This window comes from Bombus affinis, chromosome 15 (genome assembly GCF_024516045.1).
Source record: "Bombus affinis isolate iyBomAffi1 chromosome 15, iyBomAffi1.2, whole genome shotgun sequence".
Lineage (NCBI taxonomy): Eukaryota > Metazoa > Arthropoda > Insecta > Hymenoptera > Apidae > Bombus > Bombus affinis.
This window is the reverse complement of record NC_066358.1, coordinates 10,756,980-10,782,905: the sequence shown is the minus strand read 5'-3', so window position 1 is coordinate 10,782,905 and position 25,926 is coordinate 10,756,980. Positions and strand designations below refer to the sequence as shown.

The 25,926-nt window shown below is 39.3% G+C and overlaps 2 protein-coding genes and 2 long non-coding RNA genes across 9 annotated transcripts; 2 read left to right on the top strand and 2 right to left on the bottom strand.

Annotated features, from left to right (window-relative positions):
* Nucleotides 1–3,463: 3,463 nt before the first annotated feature.
* On the bottom strand, nucleotides 3,464–7,055 carry LOC126925120 (ATP-binding cassette sub-family D member). 2 transcript variants are annotated; one of them, XM_050740387.1, is made up of 8 exons: nucleotides 6,099–7,055; nucleotides 5,771–6,009; nucleotides 5,277–5,654; nucleotides 5,116–5,210; nucleotides 4,853–5,036; nucleotides 4,670–4,767; nucleotides 3,983–4,573; nucleotides 3,464–3,794 (listed from the first exon to the last, which is right to left on the bottom strand). In XM_050740387.1, the coding sequence occupies exons 1-8, from the start codon at nucleotides 6,656–6,658 to the stop codon at nucleotides 3,747–3,749; spliced, it is 2,193 nt and encodes a 730-aa protein (XP_050596344.1). In that variant the 5' UTR covers nucleotides 6,659–7,055; the 3' UTR covers nucleotides 3,464–3,746. The 2 variants fall into 2 exon arrangements, with proteins under 2 accessions (XP_050596344.1, XP_050596343.1); XM_050740386.1 differs by having other exon boundaries at nucleotides 3,899–4,573; nucleotides 6,099–7,050.
* LOC126925175 (osmotic avoidance abnormal protein 3-like) lies at nucleotides 6,916–24,819 on the bottom strand. Its single transcript, XM_050740493.1, has 7 exons — nucleotides 24,748–24,819; nucleotides 20,338–21,116; nucleotides 19,046–19,741; nucleotides 18,262–18,764; nucleotides 17,368–17,864; nucleotides 15,214–15,461; nucleotides 6,916–7,299 (listed from the first exon to the last, which is right to left on the bottom strand). Exons 1-5 carry the CDS (start codon nucleotides 24,817–24,819, stop codon nucleotides 17,440–17,442), a joined length of 2,475 nt encoding a protein of 824 aa, XP_050596450.1. The 3' UTR covers nucleotides 6,916–7,299; nucleotides 15,214–15,461; nucleotides 17,368–17,439.
* On the top strand, nucleotides 7,169–7,707 carry LOC126925185 (uncharacterized). Its single transcript, XR_007713829.1, has 2 exons — nucleotides 7,169–7,316; nucleotides 7,464–7,707. It is a non-coding gene; the product is annotated as an uncharacterized LOC126925185 (long non-coding RNA).
* LOC126925179 (uncharacterized) lies at nucleotides 10,047–21,547 on the top strand. Of its 5 annotated transcripts, none has more exons than XR_007713822.1 (4): nucleotides 18,495–18,641; nucleotides 20,433–20,733; nucleotides 20,796–21,124; nucleotides 21,260–21,547. It is a non-coding gene; the product is annotated as an uncharacterized LOC126925179 (long non-coding RNA). The 5 variants fall into 5 exon arrangements; XR_007713820.1 differs by having other exon boundaries at nucleotides 20,796–21,139; XR_007713821.1 differs by having other exon boundaries at nucleotides 20,796–21,173.
* Nucleotides 24,820–25,926: the final 1,107 nt, after the last annotated feature.

The window sequence follows — 25,926 nt, the reverse complement described above, 5'->3', positions numbered from 1 at the left end:
GGAGGCAGAGATAGCCTATGGCGTAGCGTCTATGGCAACGAGAATCGGTCGGTCTTCCTACCCTCTTCGAGGGAGCGTCGCAGCCGACCACACACACCTGTGTTTGCTCGCACCTGAAATCAAACGGGCGATTACATTTCCGCGATCGTTCTACCGGCGAAATCGAAAGAAACGGACACGCGTCGTACGTACGCCGATCCGCCTTAATCGCGCGCGCACGTCAGGCGACTACGCGAGCCGGGTTGCATCCGCTTATCTCGCCGGGTGCTCGTTTCTTAAATACTTTCGACAAATATACTCGCGATACGTAGGGTGTACGTACGTAGGTACGTTCGTTCTCGTAGAAACGAATCTCGTTGATGCTCAGTTTCTCCTTTTCATCCGCCAAATGAAGCGATACAGAAAACTAACTTCCTTCGCCTGAAATTTACTCTTAACTCGCTGCTGGTTACTCGATTATTCGATTATAGGCGGAGTTAAACGTATCCGAGTTGGCGTTTTCAAGTTGCAAGAAAAGAGTTCCTCGAAATTCGGTTTATATTCGCAAATGAAATTTCACGTTTTCGGCTTTCTATTTTCTATTTCCGTGCTATCGTGCGACGCGACGCGTATCGTCAAAGCACAGCCGTACCGTAGATCGATGCAAGAAGAGCGGGCGTGTTCGTCGCCGTCCATTCAAAGTTGAATGATTAACCCTCGTGACGAGATGACAGTGACGGTATTGTTCGCGATCAAAAGTTCCTCCCACTGGTACCCATCTCCCTTTGCTAAAGTGATTGCGCATCGGATAATCTCCACCGTTAGGATAAAGCCAGCTTTCAACGATCGAGATGTTACTAAATACGCGACGGCTGCTTAATTACATTTGCGGTGAACCGCCTCTCGCCGCTGCACCAGCTTCCAGATACCGTGTCACTGAAACACAACGTAAAACGTTTTTACACGTTTCTCGTATCCGATGTACGTACATCGTGGAAAATCAATTTGCAAGTTTCATCGGCACCGTAACGAGACGCCTTGCTTGCACTCGTCGCAAGTATATACGCTTTGCAGACGCTTTGCCAAAGCGTTCGAATTTAGTTCATCGTTTATGCCTATGTTGTCTGTGTTTCTTCGATTCCAATTATTCCACGATCGCATGTACGATCGTCGCCAGAAGATTTGCAAACGTGGCCGCCTCTTTGGTCGTTGGAAATCCCATCGGATGACGAGATAGCGATCGGACGGTGGCTTATCGCGTTCTTTGTTCGAGCAAAGATCTTTGGCGTATGCGGCGACGGTGGCGGCCGGCTGGCACGCGCCACGTGTAATTCGATCGGCTATTTCGACGACCAGCAACAGCCAACGGAGCGGCCCGGAAAGTGAACAAGGTTTTAATCCTCGAGAAAACTGTTACGAACACGGGGCCAGCTCGTGCTACTCTCGCTAATCGTGGCTCGCGAGTCTCGCCTTATTTTCTTAGCCGGCTATCGCGGACAGATGCTAGGCCGTGGTCTCTTCTGCCTCGCGTCTTCCTTCAACCCTTTCTCAAAATACGAAACTCGATACCAACCGTGAATGTTGTAGCCAAATTGCCGCCTGCCACTCTGCTCTTAACTAAAAATAGCCGTCCATGGTCGTTGCCTCTTGGATAAACAGCGCGAAGAGAGATAGCGGCGTTTCAGTTATTCGACCGTCCAAGTAACTCGAGTTTTCCTTCATTTTCATTCCAATTACCAATTTTAAATCGTCTTCGTTTCGCGGAAATCCAATTTTCACGTATATCCATCGATCGCTCGGATCCCGATCGAGTTTCTAGAGGCAACTCCAATTCTATCAACTACCGACAAATAGTCGACTGTAGTCGTCGTAGCGAAGAATTTGCGATTGTTCGCCGATTCTTGCACCTATATCCAGACGATTCCGAAGCAACAGCCTGAACAAGCGCTTCGAAATTACTGTTATAATGCTCACGATGTGTTAAAATAAGGTCGGGTGAAAAAATTCTATAATGGAACAGTAAGAAATGGGAACGTTGAACGTACAAAGTAGCCGACTATATCGTCTTTTCTCATTCTCTGTCGTAAAGTGCGGGATCGACGCCACGCAATTTGCCATCAATCGTGTAGCGGCGTTAAGCGCAAAGATAGACGCAAATGCGACAAATATTTATTTAATCGTAAAATACGATCGAATTTTGTAAAAATACTAAACGTGGAAAATGAAGATAAAAATGAAGAAATAAAAAGGAATATCAGGATGCAACATTCGTGCTATAAGCCATCGATGTATCGGCAAGTCGTTCCGCGTCCCTGGAACATCGACGAGGAAGAAGAGACGCGACTAATTGCGCCGCGCCGGTATTCCGGAATTGCTTTAAAGCATTAGCTGGAACGTCGCAGAGAGGTATACAACCCCCCAAGATGGCTGCTCCCGGGCGTATCGACGTTTGGCGTTTGCAGGGTTTCCCAGAGGTAAGCTCATCGGAAATTGTGGGTCTTCCCTCCCCTGGCATCGCCCCCGCCGCCTTTGCTGGCCCTTCAAAACAAAGAAACACACGTAATTAAATTTTTGTCCGGCACAAATTAATGTACACGATACGGCACGCTACTGCACGTCGCATGGCTACCAGATACGCCATCCTCAAAGCAAGTTTAATCCGCGATCCGTCTTCTAATCGGCGTTCCACCTATTCCGTTCTCGCCACTTTCCTTCCATCTCTTCCTTTCTTTTCTCCTATCTATCTTTGCCAGATTCGTTTTCACCCTTCCTTCCTTCCTTCCTTCCTTCCTTCCTTCCTTCCTTACTTACTTACTTACTTATTTATTTACTTACTTACTTTCCGTTTATTTTAATCGTTTCTCCAGCCAATCGAACATTTTCACCTAATTTGATTTACATCTTTGGACTTTTCTCGTTTATTTTTAAGAAATTTTAAGATAATACTTGTGATAGGAGCAAAGATCGAGTTGTACAAAGATTAACCATTATTGGCTTTGATAATCTCGCGTTCATCGAGTTATTTTCCACGGATCGATCAGCACAGCAATTTCTCTACCGATCGAAGGTGATATTCGCGTGAGATTATCGGCTGATTGTCGATCATCGATAAAAATAAAAAATCTTTCTTTTTTTCTGTTTTTCTACTTTGTTCCCTTTGTTTCCCTTTCCGATCGTTCTATCTCGTTTATCGCATCTCGCAAATACCTACCACGTAATGACAAATGGATAACGAATATTTGATAACTTTATTACAGTTTCTATTGTTATTAACCGTAGATAATCCTCGTATGGTTGGGAAAAGAAAAGGATTTCGTTTTTAGGAATACTTTTTTATTAAGCGGGAAATTACGAAATCGGCTACTTTGCAAATCAGAATTATGTTTATCGCCTTCTTCGGATGTGTTTGCAAAGTTCGAAGAATATCGAACAATAAATAAATTAAATACGATAGTTCTACTATTATACGATATAAACAGGTAAATTACTGGGTTGACGAAAATGCCATTTTTATTTCGTTACATTATCCTGAATTTAGATAAGCGATAGAAAAGAAACGTTAGGATACAGATGCTCGAACAACGTCGAACAACGTTCCTACTTCGTGACATTTTAAATAGCGATATTTATTCGTACAAAAATAGGATATTTGTTTAGAAACCTTTATAAACCACTGTACAAAACGCATTAATTAGTATCTATTTACAATAGAACAAGTTTCTATATGAATTCGCTAGAATAATACAAAATAATTCGTCTCGTTCTTTTCAGCTAATTCCAATTTTCGTATCCTCCTTGTGAATGTCACGGAGTTCCTGCAAACAGAAACAAAATATCGAAATACATTTGGTACATGCACGTTGCGACATGGTCGTTCGTTTCATATTAAAATGGGGAAAAAAAAAACACGCGAACGTACGTGTAACATTCGATAGTGGCTTCCTTTCGCTTCTTGCTGCTCGGTTTGTTCGTAAGCTTGAGTCGTTAGACGTGTTGCACTTACCGCCTCTAACGGGCCGAAAGTCCAACCACCTTCTCCGTCGAAGCGTAACAGTAGTTTATGATATTTCGCGAGGGAAGTCACGCGATGCGTGATAGTTAACAATGTTATGCCTTTCCTTTTGGCAGTTTCGTAAATCACTGCTTCAGCCTCGAGGCTCACAGCACTGGTACACTCGTCTAGCAGCGCATACTGAGGCGCGTGGTAAAACAAACGCGTCATCGCGAGTCTTTGTTTTTCGCCACCAGACAACGTAGAGTCCCAGTCAACGAAAGAATCCAGTCCATTCGGCTCTCTCTCTGCCAGACTTCGTAGATCCACTTCTTCCAACAATTTCAGCAGTTCTTCGTCGCAACAGTCTTCTGTTTGTGATTCCGACGGATATATGATCTGATCACGCAAGCAACCGACGGTCATGTAAGGTTTTTGGGGAATATAAAATAAGGCGGGCCTTTCTCGTTTAGCAGAGTAATTTTCTGCCGGTCTTATCAACGTGCCTCCATACACTGGCCATAAACCAGAAATTATGCGGAACATGGAACTCTTTCCACAGCCATTCGGCCCGGTAATTAATATATGGTCCCCTGGTCTTATCTACAAAAGCGAAAGCGTACGATAATTTTCCTTTTTTTTTTTTTTTTTTTTTTTTTTTTCGATAGTTCATGGATTTAAAAATATAACGAAGCTTACATGAATAGTCAATCTAGGTACAATAATTTCACAGTTTGGTGTAACTATTGGCACGTCGATCAAGCTTATACTGCCATCTGTACTTTCACGCACGATCCCTATAACAAATGTCCTTTGCGTCTTATCATATCCGATCAAGTATACTTAAAGGAACTGTTGACCTGTATGCTCGTGGAAGATTACCTTTTATCACTGGTGCTCCGTCTTTCAATTCGATTATATTATCTAAAGCGAAATTGGTTGTACTATTTGTTATTCTCGATGAACTACTAACGATATTTCTTCTATATTTACATAGCGCAGCATCTTTAAATACGTCCAACATTTCACTGACCCGTGCTGCGTATCCAGCTAGCGCCACCAATTCCTATAATACATGAAATACATTATAAACGTCTTACTCTTCGAACTAGCTAGTACGCTCTCTCTGTTATTCTAAATCTTACTTTGTAAGACAACATCAGTCTTTCGACGGCATCTGCTCCGGAGCTCAAAAGATTTTTAGAAGTTGTCAAGTATCTGGTCCTTTCGCTCACTCCACCTATTTAGTATAGTTAGTTAGTATTTCGCATACTATAAACTAATTTTATATTTATTATGTACGTACCGTCGCCGTCATCTTTTAAAGCCATGTTTCCTGATGTCACTGTGGTATAAAGAAGAGGCATGGCAATAACTAAAAGTCCAGTGCCGGACCATACGTATTTCATGAGCAGTTGTTCCAACATCACGTACCAAAATTTCAGGGCTAACACTCTCCTTAAGTGCGAAACAAGAGATTTATAAGCGGTGATCAGGTATCGATGCTCTGTACAGTGACCTCCATAGAATGCTATTTCTTCTGCGTGAGCACTGATGCGAGCATGCGCCTCTCTTAATATTCCACGTTTTGATGCTTCTTCGGCCACTAACTGGCCAAATTTAGGAGAAGCTAGACGTAGAATCTGTCCGGTTAGACCAATCACCACGCATGATAACAATGGCCCTATAAAACAATACAAAGGAAATTTACTATGCTTATTAATATGTCGCTTAATTTGCCTTTCAAACGACTAGACTCTGGTTATTCATAAGCTCTCTATAACTTGCTAATCGTATTACCGTGTATCCTTCTTGCTCCCATTTTGGAAGAGAAAGAAATAAGCGCGATGCACACCAATGCACAATCTAACAATGGCTTGGTTAAACTGGAATACAAATGTGCCACAGAACCGGCCAATTCGGACAAATCATCTGTCAGTCTTTGTTCAGCACCTCCGAGTCTAGTGTCCAGTGCAGCCACTCTATAGTAGGTCTGTTGACTCAGATACATTTTGTAAGCATGCTCTACCAGGCGTCCTCTTTAAAAACAAAAAACAGAACTTGACACTTGTTTGTGAACCGTTAAAGCCACGCAAACTACAAATCAATACATTGTTCGTGTAAATACCTAAAACTAAGAGCCAATCGTCCCTCTAGATATCGAATAGCCGAGTTAACGAACGTCGCGGGGAAAGCTATAGCGAACCATCTCGCGAGCATCAAAGAAAACCCTCGAACGTCTCGAAGCACGATTCTCTTCACGATTTGACCCTCTAAAGTGGCTACGTAGATCGACAAAAACGTCCTAGCTAGTAATGTCAGAGTGGCACAAGTGAGTAATCCGGCTTCGCGCGTCTTCCATCCAGGAACCATGATCTTCAGCAACGCGATCAGCTGTTTAATGAATTTTCGGTCCAAACCCACGTTTGCTTTCCCTGCCTGGCCGTTCAACTTGCTATTATTAGCATCGTCAATGTCATTCTTATCCCTGCTCGGCACTTGAACGATATTCCGAGTTTGCTTTTTCCCCTTTTGGTACTGCTTTATAGCAAAAGTCACCAACGGATAACCGATCTTGATGAAATAGAGAGTAGTCGCTACCCCGACTATACCACGAATCAACTGCTCTTGCCTAATACCGTATTTGGTAGACGTCTTGTCGATTAATTTCGAAAGCACCGACGACATTCTGCCGGAGGCACGCTCTCATGCGAGCGTATCGCGGCGTAGAAAACTCGTTTCGAACGTTGTTTTAATCGAAACGACTCGTTTCGATGTTGAATGGTTCGTCAACGACGATGGTCGCTCATTGTGGTACTATTAGTGGCAATCACTTCCGCTTCGCTTCTCTTCACAACTATTCACAAGTGTGAACGTTAAGGCTAAGTCGAGCAGAATACACACGTTTATCGCGCGAATCGCTCTTACCGTGTATACTGATCTACGTGCGCATAAAAGAGAAAAGGAAACACACGCACACGCGCGCATACACACACTCTCTCTTTCCGGCTCGTGATTGCTCGATCCACGTAGACCGGCTACCAGCTGGCGACTGTTCGTCGAGTCTCTCGCACGCAGTTTGCCGTTCCGTTCTCTTTTGGACCCTCTCCGCGGCGGCAACTAAAACCCGTGACTGGTAGATCGCTTGTGCTTGTATCTATCGCTGGACTTGGATCCGAGCTCGTCGATTGCGACCGTGCGTCATTCATTTTTCCGAGCCGCCGATCTCAGATACCAAAATGCACACTCTTGGTACGCTAGTTCCGCCGTGCTCGTTCCGGACCAACTTTAACATAGATTCCTTTATGCGCAGCGCTTTGGCGAGCAGACTGTACAATACGATAAAGTACGACAATATTATCTATATTATGTTGTTGACATTGCCATTATTGCTTAACGGATATCTGTGATATTGATAATCGTGTGCGAGCTTCTCGGCCGTCAAATTAATCGAGATCACTTTTTATACGAGATATTTAATTTCATTTTTTAGGGACGTAATTAGTACTCGAGATTTCAGACGACAAAGGGCTTATCTTCATGAGTTTATTTATCGCGAGAGTAAGAATATAACATAACCTTAAATTCCAAGGTAAATTTTAAAAAACAATGCGTGCTATTGTTATTTTCTCTTATATATTAATTTATGGAAGCGATCAACATGGCTTGTGAGCTACTCATGCACTATAATGTATCGTTCTGTAATTCGAATGGAATATAAAATTCTGATTAAGGAACATTCTGTTCTCTTCATAAATTATTTACAAACTATTACCGATCTTTTACGACTATGTTTTAATTTAATATAATCTTGAGTCGATCTATAAATTTTCTCAAAATGTTGACATTTTTTATATAACGACTTTTATGAAAGATTAGCGAATTCGAAGATTTTTATCGAGAAATTTGTTGTAACAGCCGTGTTTCATCTCGTACAGTGCTAATGAAGTTTCAAAATGTTTTATATAACGCATATATAATATGGGCGTAGAAATGTTTTACGTATTCAGATACTGATTAAGGAAAATATGTTAAATTTTATCCTATGTTTTGAGTACAATTATAAATGTTTCTTACGTAACGGTTATTCCACAGAAACATTAGCGAGTTAAAAAGGAAATTGTTTTTGCTAGAAAGATCACGCCCATATAAATTTAAATACGTATTATTTGTATTTTTACTTCATTCAATTTTATTTTTATTTGTCAAATATTTCCAACGAATAAAAATTTGTATATTAATATTGTTCGATATCTTAGTTTGAGATTACAAAACTTGTTTCAGTTAATCAATATAGCATATAGTAAATTTTATTATGTTGTCAATTAATTAATGGCAAGTATGAATCATTGACCGTATTGCAACTTGCTTGAAACTTGAACACGCGGTACATTTGTGGATCAAAGTGCCGCTACTTAACTGTATTTGCCTTCCTCTCTTTCCTTCTAAAGATAACGTCGATGTGTGTGTGTGTGTATATATACATATATTAAACACATGTCTCCCATATGTATATAGATACTTATATTCTTTGTCTTCTTTCCCCGTAATCTTTTTTCTGGTCTCTCCGCTTCTTTCACTCGTCTCCCCTATTAGTTATGCTATGAATCGTTGGTTGGAACTCGTATGGTTAAGAGCGAAATATCAGGGACAGTTACGTCGCTAATTCTTTGGACCTTTCGGTTAGCTGTTAGCTTCTGACTAATTCTTATTTTAGGTACAAGCGTTGTATGCGGCGCGACGTCTCGCATAATGGCTGCTTTAAAGAATGAGGTATATAATAGCAGATATTTAGATACACAGACACAGTAGCGATGAGTAGCGAGAGAAGGGCATAGAATAAGATCGTTGCCATTTGTAATCGTAACAAGTTCCGTTGATCATGTTTGAAATAGAACATGGATCTATACTTCTTGGCGTTTCTGTTTTTCTTATGATCATATAGTATACAGGCTATGGTGCACATAAACGGACGTAGCGTACAGTGACCCCGGCGGCATTCTCCGTGTCGACTTTGTCTCCTTAAAACTTCACGATCGTATAACACTTGGAATTCGTTGTTGAATAATTAAGCGACTTTGAAGTATATCTTTTAAAATATTTTTCTCAATCAGCAATAACATCGACGTTGTCGATAATGTTAATAGATATTTTAAATACAAATGACTCTATAGAGAAGTGTATTATAGCTTGTAGATGTTCGATATTGTATTAGACCTTCAACACCGCAACGCAACGATGAGGAAAATAATTGTTTGTAATGAATTGTTACACGAGAGTTCGATATATGTAATCTGAGAGTTTGTATTTATTTGCATTAGCGAATAGTACATGATATTATTGCTAATTAAAGAGAAAAACATTTTAGAGGTCATCTGATATCACGAGATCGCTGTGTTCAGAAATATCTTTATATTTGTATACAGGTATTATTTGGATATTACGATTAGATAAAGTGTGGATATTTTTATATGATTGTACGGTATTGTTGGAAAGTATAATTTAGAAAAGAAAGGCAAAAATTATTATTTAGAGGTGTTGGGAATTAGATAAATTCCCATACGTATGCATACTTTGAATTATTTATTGTAAGAATATGAGAATTAATTTAATTAGTATCTTCTATTTAAGAAAGCAAGCGAATCCTGCAACTGTATTTTTATGATGATTTGATAGACGTCTATCGACTAGTCGTTTAACCTCTGCGGAAGTTAATTCTAACGATAACCTAACACAACAGTCTATAGCTATATCTGCAGATGATTTCCGGTTTGCCATTCTCTTCGTTTTTGATATATGCCGCTATAAGAAAGAGTCTAATCGAAAAATACTTTACAATCCATACGAAACCATAATTGCTTTTATTTATCCAATATATGTGTGTGTGTGTGTGGTTAAAAGGTTACATTACGAACTATAATTGCGAATTATAATTGATTATCCTCGTAAATTTTCAATCAATTGTTTTAGTTTATCCTATAATTATTGTTTTACATTCTTTGTTGATTGTAATTATTCGTTAGCTATGCTAAATAATTATGTAATTATAATGGTTTATCACTTTTCTCGCTAAGAATTTTTCATATTCATGCGAATATACTCGTTACGAAGCTTAATATTTATCTACATAGCGAATCATGTGTCGTAGAAAGTCCAGTCTGAGCGAAGGAAAAACTTCTTTGAACCAGCTGCAACGATCACAATGTTAACTTCAAATTGTCCTGCTGGTGGAAGAGGCTCGCGTAGCAACGGTTTCGCGTGAATTACGCCGAGTAACAAGATCGCTACGCTACTTTGCTCTGATTCGGGAAATGTTGTTTTCCGCGATTATAGAGGAAAGGGGGGAGACGTCGAACGAAAGGCGATGAAACACGTCGGTCGAACTTGAGATCAATGCAGGATGCGTGACATAATCGTGACAATATACGAGAATTCACGATGGGACCGATTTTTCTTGATGTTTATCTATGCTAAGTTAGTATTTTTAACCTTCAAATTACGACATAACCTCGAAATAAGACCAAGTGTTGAAAGTAACCGTGTACTAGGAATACATACGATGGTAACGTGAGAAATATCTGTTTTCTTCGGTTAAGGTAAATATACTATTGCTTTTCGCCAGAGTGAGTTTATTAACCACTTAACGAATGCATCAGTGACAAATGCCTACGTAGCCTTGACAATTTGCTTATTTTAGTCATTTATATTTACGAGCTTCTTTACGAGTGGTAAAAGGTACAGCTATTTCGTAAAAGACATATCACCATCCATTTTCATTGCTTATTTCTTTTCGAACTGTTTTATGTACGTATAATAAATTTGGCCAGATATGCATATATACGTAGATAGTTTAACGTTTTCTTCGTGATTTATTTAGCAAGAAAGTTTGTGAAACTGCAGATAAAAATGTTGATCTCATCGATTTATCAAGTTTATTAAGTCTCATCTTAAATATATCAAACCACAACTTAAACAACTATTAAATTTCATCTTAAATGCATTTAATTGTCTAATATTCAAATGATAATATTATAATTTTGTAACAAAAATGCCAGAAAATATTTTCATTTTACTCGAGTACTGTGTTGTTGAAAACAACCTTAAGAAATTTGGGAATTAAATATTGACAAAGAGAAATAGGAAAGTATACGATAAAATGTAATTTTTTTATCATAATACGATGGCAGAAACAACATACACACGTACGTGTATGTACAGGTATGTAGATGTACGTAGCGCAATTAATGGGAAAAGGAAACGTTGTAGTTGCGTATTTTGCAATCTCACGACGGTAACAAATCAAGTACACTTAGAGCGATTTAGTTCGTTATATGTTTTGCAATTCCTCGAAACAGAATTGAACGGTGGAAAGTACGATGCTGGCTCTATTAAGGGTAATGGGTTTCCAAGTTTGATAGAAATTGGAAGTAAATTCTAATTCGGTAAATCGCGAATGTGAGTGTATCGAATTTTTTAACTTTTTAATTTTTTACTCGCTACATTCAAAGATAAATATCTATATTTAAAATTTCAAAACATTGCAAATTATGTTTTAACGCGTAAAGATTATTAGTGGCGAATGTGACAAACGATAAACAACGGAGAAGTTGAAATAAATGAAAATTTAACAGGGAAATGAAAAATCCTACGTTAAATTCTGCTCGCTGCTCGCCTCTGTCTTACCTTCTCGAGCTTATATGGAACTATATGGATTACTATTGTAGAATCGCCGATGTAATTAGTAGTTTTGAAAAATAATGCAAATCCAAAGAACCCGTTCGAATGGCTGATCTACGGATGACAAGGGTTACGAAACGTTGATCGAAACGATAAGAAGTGACAAATTCCTTGGGATTCTAAATTTCAAAGGATTTTAAGAGAGGCGGTCATGTTTCGATATCTGGAGACAGGACGAGAGGGAAAGCGGACCGCTTTTTGAAGCGGCATTTAGCAGCCTCGCGGCCGCTACTTTGCGTTTCGCGCAAAACAGAGAAAGTAAAAGCGAGCCATCGCCGTTGTACACATGTGTACGGTAAGCTGGCTTTTTCCATCATTCGCTTTCGTTCTCTCTGAATGTTGGAACGGGCGAGCTCGTTCGCTTTCGTTCTCCCTGAATGTTGGAACGGGCGAGCTCGGTCGCGACACTTTTTTCCACGTAATCTTTACGACCGTTTCACTCGATCACGAGTAATTTCAGATCGATTTTATTAGCCAATAAATAATACGGTTCTACGACACCGAGTATCAAGGGAAACGATCGTAGGAACTCTTTGTTTTGCGTGTTACGGATTCCTAGTAGAACGCAAGATAAAGCATTATATAAAGGATATAACGAGCATCGAACGTTAATGACATCCCAAGAAATCTACTCGTACGTAGAGTAGTTCGCGAAAGTATTAGAAACTTTTTGCATATATACGCGTTATACGAAATATTTTGAAATCCCATTAGCGCACTAACGAGGCATATCGAGGCATATCGCGATTATAGCGACAAAGTTTGAAACGTATCTGACAAAGTATATAAAAATTAGAAGATATCTGTCGCGTGTATACAGTTTGCAAAGATCAACAAAGCGTTCGAACGGTCGATCATTCGCTATATCGATAAGCCGCGATACGCGATGAGATCATTCGTAGAACTGATTATTCTGTGTATATCTAACGCCTATTGTTATTCAATGTGAATGTGAAACGTAGCAAACGTGGTAAAATGTAGCAGGGTTTAAAGTTAATTTATATTTGATCTTAACTCGATGGTAATCGAACGTACGAATGTTTCTTCGTTTCTCGAGTTATCGAGAGAATGGGGGAAAAGTTGTGTTCGACGTTGAAGAAAGCCGGAGAAATTGTCTTCTTTTTTCGGATCGTTAGTGTTGCGGTATTCAAGGCCACTTTTATTTTCTTCAACGAAAATACTTACGCGTCGGTTTTATTACACGAAGCGTTTCGAACATGACCAACTAAATCATCTTCCACTTGGAATAACCATGTTCGTTCGTTTAAAAGCGTATTTCGTACGAGGCACGTTAATGTTACCGGAATACCAAAGTGTTGCGAAATTATAGATTATCGTCGTTACGTTGACTCGAGAACGGCAATTAGTTTCCGATTAACGTTGACAAACGTATTTTGAAAGAAAATTAACTGGAAATAAACCGTGTTTGTTACATTCTTTTCAGAAAAAAATTCGTCATAGGTATTTTTGAATGTTTTTTTTTTTTTTTTATAATAGACTTTTTATAATTTCGCCTCTGTTTCGTGTTTCCTCTTTCCGGAGATTCAATGGAAAGTAAAGGTTTTAGGAGAGAGTCACTGGTTGCTCGATCAGTTCGCGCGACTGGCTGTGAAATTTCTCTAAAAGCTTCGAGGGGATATCATCTTTGGCACCGTTCGTCTTTGGCCTCGGTTCGTTTCGATATCGTGGCTGCGTATCGCAAATTGGTATCGATTCTCGCGTCACGAGAAACTAGCGTCTCTTTTTTACTTCCTATTTATTAATTATTAAAATTATTAAAATCGAAAATATCAGTATACGAAAATGTTGATTTATAACGAATTCCTTGTTTCCATACACGTCGTATACGCGAAGCAACAGGACGCTTTACAAAATACGATTTTCTACTACAACCGTACACTTTGCAATTACGAAGAAAGGAAAAGAAATAAAGAAGTTATTCCGTTATAGTCCCCTGTAAGAAAGAGGAAATTAATTTCTAAAGCGAATGACGGAAACCGTAATACACTTTCGTTTACAAACTTTTCCTTTTATTTCGCCTCTTTTTCTACTTACGACCGCGTAACGCTCGAACAAAGCTCCACGTACAAAAATTTCATAGCATTATCGTAGATGGATCGCAGGTAGACTTTTGATTCTTTCTCTGGCACTTTTTAGTGGCGCGCGTGTGTCAGGTGAAAACCGCCGTTGGTACATCTGAAATCTCTCCCGTAAGGCGGATATTTCGCAACGATCTTTATCGAGGAACGATAAATCAGTATCTAATCCGAAAAGTGTCGCAACGAACGCTAGGCAACCGTGACTGTACAGAGTTTTCCGTCATCGTGTAATTACAATGACTAACCGTCGAAGTTTCTCCTTTTTTACTTTAACTTCTGTCGCTCCTACAGAGTAGAGATCGAAGCAGTGTCGTTTGTTTCTACCTACGTATGGAAACGTACGTATGGAAACGTACGTACGGAAAGCTACAGTCCTACGAACCCTGTCCGTTGTTTCGCGTTACGCGCACATTGCACCGAAAGTTATAGATTTCGTATTTAAAACTGCAAACGTTTATTACCGCGAATATTAATTGTCTGTAAATTTATAACACGTTTCGAAAGCTGATTTCATTTTAGTCGATTTTCGATCGTATTTCCGTTGGTCTGCTCGAATCCGAATCGAATTACAGTTCCTTCGGGTTTCAACCGATTTGGGAATTTTTTCTTTCGCTCTCTTTTCTTTGTTTTCTATTATCGACCAACGTCGAGATTTTCTTGAAAAGTGTGTCGAATTGCGCTGGATTTCACAAAAAGTACTAGTTTGTTCCAGCTCGATGGTCGTTTGCGATTAAAGTCACGGTTCAACATAGATTAGATGTAAAAACGGATAAGGAAATGTTTTGTACGATTACGTTAAAGATAAGTTGATTTCTGACGAGTTTTGTTAACATTCGACGATCGCGTAACGTTCACGATGATGTATCGCGAGGAACGAAAAAAACTGAGATTATTGGTAATTTAAATTCTATTCGATCTATTTATAGCAACGAGTAGCGGCGTCGGCGTAGAGCGCCGATAACATCGGAGAGATTAATTTTTTTCGAAACCGATACAACGTAAAAGACAACGTAACGAAATCGAATAGTGGACCGAATATTTTGCGCTTACATTTGCATACATATCGTAAATTGTAGATTGATAATGACGATTCAATCGTATCGTACGTTGGTTGAAAATTATATCGAAGATCGTAAAAAGATCGTTTAACTTATATTCTTAAAGCAACTAATTTTATTAAAAATCGTAGATATGAAAAAAAAGCAACCTGATATGAAAAAAATATCAAAAAACAACGGCGACACGATGAATCGAAATAAACATGCAACTCGAAAAAATTGCAGTACCTATCTTGTACGTATTGCTTATAACGTATTTACATCGAGTAATCTGTTATTCTCCAGGAGACGATCATTCCGATGGATTTTTTTTTTCTAATTTCACAAAATAATAACTTACTTTATTTACCTCTTTTTAATACTGCCGCATTTACGCAACTTTTACACGATATTTCGCTGCTTCGTCCTTAACGAGTTAAAAACCAGAGGAGTGGAGGGCGGAGGGTCGTTCGTTAAATCGCTATCTTCCCACAACGAAAAGCAAAGTTCACACGTAGCCTCCGTCATCCCTGACCAAGTAGGTATGGAAACTGACTGGTTGCACGAGGATATTCGTCGCTATCGCGTTCGTAGGATACACGCTTCAAACGCTACTTCCTGTAACAAGCATCGAGAAAATTCGTTTCTACCATCTTTGGAGAGATTAGACGTTGCTAGATAGAAATTAATTAATTCGAATGTTTTGTGCGAGACTGGTTTTGTCGATATATCCCATGGGCCAAGATGTTGCGTAACACCGTGCGTGTGCGTGTAATCTTTGCGACGTTACTTTTACAGCTCTAACGGGAACGAATGCCACGAGATCTAGATGAACTTGTCGAATAAATATATCTACGTTATTGTAAATCACGACGAAATTAGAAGACAATTACGAAAATATTACAATTATATTATCATTATATTTATATAATTAATATTTATATCATCGGTAGTTTATTTATGTAAAATATTTATGTAATTTACGATTTCTCGTTGCGATTAAAATACTTTTCTATTTATTAATCGCGAATTTTTATTTCCATTTTTGTAAAACATATTTTACACGTTACTACAGAATACGAAGGGGACGCGATACTATGATAATTTATGGATCGTAAGAGAAGCTCGAAAGAGACTATAAATTTTCTAGCTTCGGAATAATAAGCTTTTTAAAACACGGACGATAAATCCGTACAGTTTTATAACGAAACGAAAGTGGCTGAACCAACGCGGATTTTTACGCGTTTATGGAAAATCCGAAGATGTGAAAATGCAAAGAATATGCGTTATATGGAAAAATATGTACGCGAGATATCCAAATTTAGCTGCTTAATTTAGAATACTTAACAGACGAGACAATTTTTTTCCTACCGGAGTTCCACCTTTCTGATTTATATTCGCGAAAGTATAAATTTGCATAAATATCGGTCAAGTTGTGACAATCGATATCTTTAAAATATTCAGAGAGATGGAAGAAGTAGTTCCGTTGGTTGTTCGGATGGCTATGGTAAAAACGAAGACAAATTTTCGAGCATATTTGTTTTTATGATTTCGTTAGTTAGCGTTCTGAATTATTAGGTAACTCCGTGATCCGTCGATGCTCGATTAACAACATTTCCACCTAGCAGAACGTTCGCACGCGTGTATTTAGAAATTTTAACGTATTTTATATCGAAATAAACACACATCGACCGTGTAACCTTGGCCCAGTGGTAACTTTTCTGTCGTCATCCTCGTTAGTTTGCGAAACGAATGTTACCGCTATATATCCTATATACGCTATATAACGACTGGTTCGTATTACCAAAAGCGAAATGATACGTAGGATACGATGGTAATTTGTCACAAAACAAAAACCCAAGTCTACGTCCGGGTATCGTTGGAATTCGAATAATTATCTACCACGTGTAAATCGTCTCCTTTGTTTCGTCTATTACGAACGTCTTCTCAAATTTCAGAATTTCTTCGCATGTGCTAACGTAATTTCTTACGACGTATGTATACAAGGCGCGCCACAACACATTCCAAGCGATACAGAAGTTATAGCGGGACGCCCTTTATGCGAATGTCGTTCACGCAAGCCAGTTCGCAAAATGTTCAAATTAAGACCTATACAAGATAGGTCTCTTTTATCGTGAAAGAGAACGAGAATGACTCGTAATATCGCGTAAAGGAAACTTTTACTTTTGCGTCGAATAATTGGATAACGGAATAGAATTATCAGCGTTACGGTGTATAAATTTAAAACGCGTACATGTCAAACTATGATTTATAATACGAAACTACGAACAAAGGCGATACTTTAATAATCGTTAAAATGAATATAAACGAAACGAAGATACGAAATAAACCGTAGATATCTATCCGTTTTCGACGTATCTACGTATCGAAACTAGAAAAACGCATAGGATACGTATAACGTATAAAATAAGTATGAAATACGTATATACGTAGAGAAGCTGATAAGAACTGATCGACCGATTCTAAAGCACACCTACTCGTGTAACTACTATAGTAGGAGTACCTCATCCGCGTCTCCCACCGATGTCGTCCTAGTCCGCAATCGCCGACTGTCAGTGGCTTTGTGCCTTCGATCTCAATACGCGGGGGAACGAGCGTGTTCAACCAGCGTCGAATGGTTGTCATCCGCTTGGTTGCCAACGAATGTCGACGATAGTTTATCGGATATTCTCTCCGACGTGGCTTTATTTCCAAACTTGAAGACATCGTTCGTACCTTGGGGATTGCGTTGCGAGGGCAACGCCTCCAAGATTCGAGGAGGATTCCGCTTTATCGCTTGATTAACGAGACAACTTTTGTTATTTATCGAATTTTCTTCCAACGTCCAACCTGGTCGGCTCGTTCGTCCGGTCGGTAGACGTTGCGTTGGCCTGTAACCATCCAAGTCGCCGATCACTGGCGCGCTACTTTGCAGATTTAAGGCGTTCAGTTGAAGACGATTGCCTCCAAAAGGAACGCTATCCTCGGAACCAACTGATCTGCTGAGTCGGCTGCCCGGTTCTACAACGCGGTTATCATCGTTTATCTCATCGTTTGTTATATATAGGATTTCTGTTTTCCGGTTTTACTAGACACGTACACGTTTGCAAGAGGAGATAGATTTCTAGGTTTCAAGCAACGAGCTTCTCAGGTCAATCCGTCGATGCGTGCCTTTATGGATTTTCACGAGACTCTATCGTTCGCGTCGTCGTAGCGTGCATATAACGAGAAAAAAATAAGGAAATCGTATCTTCCGATTCTGCTCGACGGAGATAGAAAGAGAAGATAGAAACGTCTCGTCACGGGATCGTCGCGCATCGACGGATTCAACGGTTTTACAAAGAAGGCAAAGCCTCGATCAACGATATATAACGACCGATATCTTCCAAATTTTCATCGCTTTTACACCGCTGCTTACCAAATGTTTTCGCTTCTCTCGCGTGAGCCAAGAGCTTGTCGATCCTATTTCGTCGAAAGTACGTGTCAACGATATCGAGTTTCTTCGCCCGTTCCTGTTCGCTGCTCTCCTCGTTCTCAGCTTCCACGTCGATCTCGTCCACGTTATCCTCGTTATTGCTATTATTATTAAGATCAGGTTTGGAAGGCACTACGTTGTACTGTATATTGTCTTTAGGCGCTAACGAAGGCGCTGGAGGAAGGGAAATATATGGCGTCGCGTCCGGTAATCTCCAACGACCCAGCTCGTCGCTCCAAGTGGCCGTGGATCTGACGGCAGCGACATCGCGAAACGGACATCCGGGTCGAAGATGAGGAACCATCGCGTCGCATATTTGCGAGGTAAGCAGTTCTCTGCGCAAGAGATCGCGTCGCTCCGCGTCCCAGCAAGCTTGGAGATCGGCTGCTTCCGCTTCGAGTTGCTTCGCTCGTTTCGCCATTCGTTTTAGCGCATCTTCCGTCGATCTACGTGCAAATATAATTTTAGCCGAATAGACAAATATATAATGTAACAATACCAATGTAAATCGTTAAATTATATCGTATATTCTATTTTCAATTATATCGTTAATACCGCGTACAAATACTCGAGTTTCTTCGCACTGCGTAGAATCAGAAAATCTAGAATCTAAATTTCATCGTACGAATTGCTAAAAGGATAGAATTCAATAGTGTAACAAAGAGGTATACGCGTATGTTTCGCGCATACATATTTCACGCAGCTTTCGCGGGTTAAAACTACTAACCGGAGTTGACCATACACCTGGAAGACGCTTCCGTTTCCTTCCTGAGCGCTAGTCTCCAGAGCCGAAGCGAGAGCCTCCAGCCTCTTCCTTCTTTTTTCTCGTCGTCTCCTCAATTCGGTATTTCCTTGCTCCTCTCCTCCGATAGTTAACCTTTCCAATCTCTTCAATACCTCTTGCATGGCCGCTTCTCGCTTCTTTCTTCGCCTTTCCTCCCGTTCCACATCCTGTTCGTCCATCGGCCGCTGAGAAACAGGCTTGGTCCTCGTATCGCTGATAGTACCAGCTTCGTAGCGAGTCTTCATAGCCTGTAATTCCTCTCGAAGCTTCTGAGCAGATAGATTGGAGTGTTCGCACTCCTCCTTTAATCTTTTCACATGCTCGGTGTATTCTCGTTGCTCGGTACTCTCTTCGTCTTCGATTTCTGCCTTCGCGGGTATCTCTTTTACGAGCGACCGATCGTTCGACTCGATCAACTTCCTTAGACGTTGCAGTTCTAATTGATATTGCCTCAGTAAAGCGTCTTTTGGATCCTCGTTGACGACAGGTTTGTTCTTGATACATCGAGCTCTGGCTGCGTATCGCAAGGTACTCAGAGTTTCTTCGGCGTCCACGTCGCTGCCACTTATACAAGCTATCATTAGAGTTCTCGCATTTCCACCGAGGCTGTCTCTTAGTAGCCTGGTTAGTTTGCTGTCTCTGGATAGGGAATTTTCAAAGGAAACGTTTAGTGATTTTGCGATCGACCGCGTTCGTTACGCGATGTTTTCTATCGTTTCAAGTATAGAAGTTTCTTCTAGCGTCGATTCAAACAATGATCGAATATCGAAACAATTTAGTACAGGCCTTTAAAGAACAGTCGATATATCCGCGAAATGTCGTAAGAAATAGCATGAGAATTTTCGAAACGTTCACGACGATAACTCCAAGAATTTATTCAACGATAAAATTTTTATCTAATGTCGCGACGTTATTCTCAATATAACTAACAAAGGAACCAATCACCGGGTATAAATCGACGATTTTAACGAAACTTACGTCCGATTTAGTTTTCGAAATACTCTGATTCTACTATGCCGCGTTGCGTTACCTGTCATATTTTTACGAAGACTTTAATCTCTGGACTTAACGAGTTCACCGTTTTTACGATCATTTGATATCGAAGTATTCCTTTTTGGCCGTCAAGTGGCCGAATCGTGGAGAAACGCGACGTATCGCGCTTTTCTCCTGTATTCTTCGCATAAGTACGTTATCCTAACGATTCTAAAACTTTGTCTAACAGTCTATCGACATACCTATATGGCACGTGTCTGCCATGACCAGCAGCCAACGCACTGATCACGTTTCCCAGCGCGGAAAGGCTTAAATTAATGCTAGCTGCCTCTTTCAGTCTATCTCCGGTGGCACCAGTCCTCGCTTGCCTCTCGGATCCAGCAAGATCCACCAGGTGAAGCCTTCCCCTCTTTACCGTATTCTCGGTCTTACTGTTCTCTTCGTTAATGGCCAGCGTTTCCAAGGATAACGTCAACACAGCGTGACTTCTGGAACTAGCTGCGTTCATTTTAGTAGCCGCGGCAGCTCTTCTTCTATCACCTTGTTCGACCAGTCGTGCACATTCCGCCGCATCTTTCACCGTCACCTCTCTCAAACCTCCAGCCACGTAAGTTCCACGATTGGGATCCTCTTTCAAGGTCAGTAGATCGCTCGCACCGTCTTGCAATAGATCCCTTAATCGTTCGTTGTAAATTTCCAGGTAACTCAGCAGGGCCAAGTATCTCATTTGCGCGCTGGCCGTCGACGTGGCCTCGAAGATGTGGTCTAAAGTACGTTCGATGAAACCGCGCATTGTGTGCGATTTGCCGCAGCCTGTTTGTCCGTATGCAAACACGGTGCCATTGTAGCCGTCCAGTACAGCTTCCACGATGACCGAACCAACGTTTTCGTAGACGAATTCCGTAGTTGCTTCCGGACCGAAGGCGGCGTCAAATTGGTACACCTTGCCGTTTCCGGGGCCTGCGGCTGCTGGACACTCGAGGGTGCAGCATTTTGACGCGGAATCGATCGTTACCACGTTCTGCGCAGGTGAAAATACGATAGGTGAATTTTCGAGTTTACCGACAGATGTGTAAAGGTCGATGAAATTTCATTATTATTAATAATACAAGTTTGATAATATCTCATCGTTGCTGATCGATTTAATAGCTTTGTTACTTGTAGCTCTTTAATAGCTCTCAAAGTTGCTGTTTCTCAAAGTTGTATACCGCAAAGTATACTGTTTGCAGTATATAACGAAAGAATGCGAAGACGCAGAGGGAATAGGAAAAAAAAGGATAGAGACGCAAAAAGTAACGGGGATCGGAGGAAGAACGGAGAAGAAATAAGAGGCTAGAACCAAGAAAGAAGAACGCAACGGCGTGTAATATCACGTGTAACAACGTAAGATCAAAATACAGATATAGAGCGACATATCGCGGCATGAATTAAGGTCGCTGTACATTTACGAAACACCGTGACTTGGAAAAATATGTTTTCGTAGTGTGCGTGCATGTAGGTTTCCGTTGTGCAAATATTTTTCTGTTTAATCCATTCTTAAAAGCGAACTACGCGTATAAAAAAGGATAAATGTTCGCAAACGTTCCTGCCTTTATTAATAACAGGTTTTTGTAAACTTCATCCGAGCGGAATATCGATCCGGCAAAAAACTTGGCTGGATTTGAAATTAAAACCTATAACCGCACTCCCGTAATTTACAAGTAACGCGTGCAAGAACGATCAAAGTTTCATTTTTTTTTATAAAACTAATTGATCGACCAACCATTTATCGATCGCGTTATATTGCGACACCTCTATACTCGTTATGCAAAAACTATCCGTGTAATGTGGTTATTACTTGCAACGTCGGTTTAGCGATAGTTTGTAGTTCATACTCATATCGATCGAATTTCGCGGAAATAATAATAAAACGCGATTGTCGCTTCTTCCTATTTCGGTATTGTAACTAAATTATCGATTCGAGCTTCTTTTCTCATTTTTCATTCGATACATCGAGTAAATAAGTTTGACAGATGTAATTAAAAGTCGACTGCTATGCTAGACGACCGCGATACTCTCAGATCGGCCAAATTAATTTCAAATTTAGGTTAATTTAAAATCAAGTACTCTGATTAAAATTAGCGACACGTGATTCAACAACGTTGGTCGAGAGTTAAACCTGATACAATAAAATGAAACTAAATTGCCTTAAAATTAAATTAAAATTGTAAAATTGTAGAACGGGGTATGATCCGACAAAATATCAATTAACAATTAAACTTGACATAATAAATGCTCTAAATGCATCGAACAGTAAAATATGAAATAACGAATATCTTTCCTGATAATTCCTGTATCTTAAATCGTTTTACACTTCTATATGCGTGTGTACGTATATTCCTACATTATCGAACTTAATAAAATTGAACGAATACGGCGCACGAATTCTTTTAACAAAGTTAACGTTCTATACTTTTCGAGTAACGAAAAACAAACGTAAATACAATTAAAAGAAAAGAAAACTCGTATCCTATCTGTCGCGTGTTGACTTGAAGTCCCTTTCCATTTTCATCGTACGTCCATCACGTACCTCACAGCTACGTATCACGGACCATCGTGTACAGTGAGTCGTCATTAAATTTACTATTCCATAAGATATTCAGAAGGTAACGTAGGCACGCTAAGCTGATCGGTGCATACACGATGCATAGATAGTAGTATCGAACCGCGTCGTTGCACACATCATTTTACATGCCTATATATATATATATATATATATATAAACTATAACTATATATATATATGTACGTATTCACATGCTTATCGATGAAGCGGAATATATGCCAAATCGATGGAAAGCCACAGTCGTGCTACCAATTTTATATCCTCCTTGTTTTTCCTTCTTTCACGTTCATGCAGGGCGACACACGTGGTTGACACACTGTCACAAGAGACACACGTGCACGCTGCGTGTACGTGTAACTTTTGCGTAGGTGCGATCGTACGATTCGCGATAAATACACGCACATATTTCTTGATTTATATCAACGGTATAATGATTTTCAAATTTTAAAGTTCCACGCTAATTATTAAACGACATATTTATAGTTTCTCGTATTTTGACCTGGTCTGAGTTTCGGTTCACACGAAGCGAACTGCAATGCATATTCACAAAACGCCCGTAAAACGTTCAACGTATAATTAAAAACTTGTCGATCGAAACCTGAAAAATTACGAATATCTCGATAAAATGATTTTTATTAAAGTATAGATATATACAAACATAGTATACAAATTAATAGTTAACTGTCATATTTGTTATTTTCCTATATTCTTCCATATAATTATAACTTTGGAATAGTATGTATTAGGTATACTTGAAGTAAGCACGATGTGTGATTTATCCGTGAGATTAGAAGACCTGTTTTTATTTAATCGATATCTTCAAAATCAAACAATTTTGAAATCGAGAATTTCTCAAATAGCGAAACTCTTCCATTACGTTACATAGCATTTGTGCAAAAGAAATTTACGGTTTTATTGATGCGAATAGTTGAATATCGAATATCGAAGAAATAAGCAACTGTAGGGATACTCTTTTCGACGATGGTGTAGCTTCCTGGATACGTAGAAAAACGAAATATACTCGTTGATACGCATTACGGTAAACTAATTATTTCGCCGTTCTTTGAATTTCTTTTATTGTGAAAAAATTACGTTTGATTTGTATGGGATAAAGGGGATTTCTTTATTTTATTTCCGATGTAAATCGTCGAATTCATAACCTATATCATACGATCGATCTTTTTTCTTTCTTATGGTGTAAAAGAAATTCAAGCTTTTTATGGTTTACCGCAGAACTGTAATAGTTATAACAGTTAAAGAGACAGACAGTTCCTACTTGTTAAAAAATTCTAACATTCAGCGCCACATCATGTTGCTAACAGCCACAAGACGTTAACAATATTAAAAAGAACTATTCAGTTTAAATAAATAAAAAATGCAGTTTTCTTTTTACTAAGGCGTTGTGCAATGTGGGACGAGAGCTTAAGGCTAAGTCGAGTTTTTAGCTTGTTGCGGGACATTCGAAAAGATCTAGGAAAATTCGTGGCTATTCATTAGCATCTCTACCACGATATCCAACAGATTTCAAAGTGACGTATTTAAAAATTTGTTTAAAAATATATCGACATTTAAACAAAATTATTTGGTAAAATACGCGATCGAAAAATCGTTGGAGGCTTAAACGTCCCACATTGCACATCGAGGGTAAAAGATCTGAAACAAAAAGAAAGAAAAACCAATCAGAATCTTCATGGTGACTTTGCTTATTTAATAAAACTAAAACCATCCTTGATCGGACGAAATTCGTTCATCCAACGAACTCGAGTCGAAGATTCGAAGATTCAGAGAGGATGATCTCTTAAAAAAAATTCCTAGCAGAAAAATGACAGTGTCCATGCATGTTGCTCGCGTGTTTTGATACGGTCGCTAGGCTACAACGCGCTCGATAGAACAACGACGAGTTATCCACATACTTTCCACGAATAAACAAAACGAGAAACAGAAGCGGAAGCGTGCATAGTGCACGTTGGTGGCGTGGGTGCGTGTGACATGAACTCGAAAGCGTCGACGATCTCGTGGCTGTTCATTGTCCGCCTCTACGAACGTACCCTGCATCCTTGCTGGAGCTCCCGAGCGTTCATCGGGCGACATCTCACAGCCACCTTCACAGACTCGCTCATCTAAAAATGAAAGACACTAGATCAAGGAGAGAAAGAGATTTTGCCTTGAGGATTGTCGTTGCGTGTAAATGTAACAATCGTAGAACAGTCGTTACACCTTGACTGTTAGATCACTATTAGAAGATGATAGTATACTTGATTGAAGAGTTGGTGATTGACCGGCGATTAAGTATGAATTTTATTTTGTTGTAAGGCATAGTTCTGTGTATCTTTTGCACTATTTGAACGGTCGAATGTATTAATAAATTACGTTTCTCCGATTAACGTATCGATAAATTAAACGAGAATGTCAAAAGTCAGCAAAAATGTTATCGCTAATTGGATTAAATTTTTGTCATTTTAATAAGTATATCGTGTAATTTTCATGATTACCTGATATTGTGTTTCTCAAGAACATATTGCTTTTTGCTCGTTAAGTATTTCATTCGTGTGCCGGCGGAATGTGTGTGTGTGTGTGTATGTGTGTTGTCCTTGAACTCAGTTACGCGTTGAATCACCCCGAATTACAGTCTAAGCTGTACAACTCACCTCTATGTATGCGACCAGCATTCATAAAATTGTATTTGAATGTAAAATGACCAAATGTGCCATTTAAGAACGCATAATACGACGAGAACACCTGATAATAAAAATCTTGCGATTATGATCATAAACTACATTGCAAATTGAAACGTTGGGATCGATAGTTTAAAAAATAATAGCAACTATAAGATCTAGTAGTAATGAATTGTATGAAAATTAAATTCTTAGAATAAATGAGTTATTATTGATTAACCAAAAAATTTCTGATTCCTATAGATTGAGTATAGAAACTAAAAAAATATTTTATTTTTGCATATAATAACATCTCCCCTTTGTTTAATAATATTTATATTTACATGTACTACATTCTAAAGACGTCAAATATAAAAACTAATCAACTAATTTCAACTTTCTTCGAGTTTAAGGCGTCAAATGAAACTGAATCGATTCTAAGAATTTAACTATGACCTTCAACCTTGAAGTATCAATCAGACTGTCAAGATTCACGTTATCTAGTATGACAGATAAAACGAATAATAAATAAACTAGGAATAGAATGTTTCAAATATTCATAAATACCAGTCA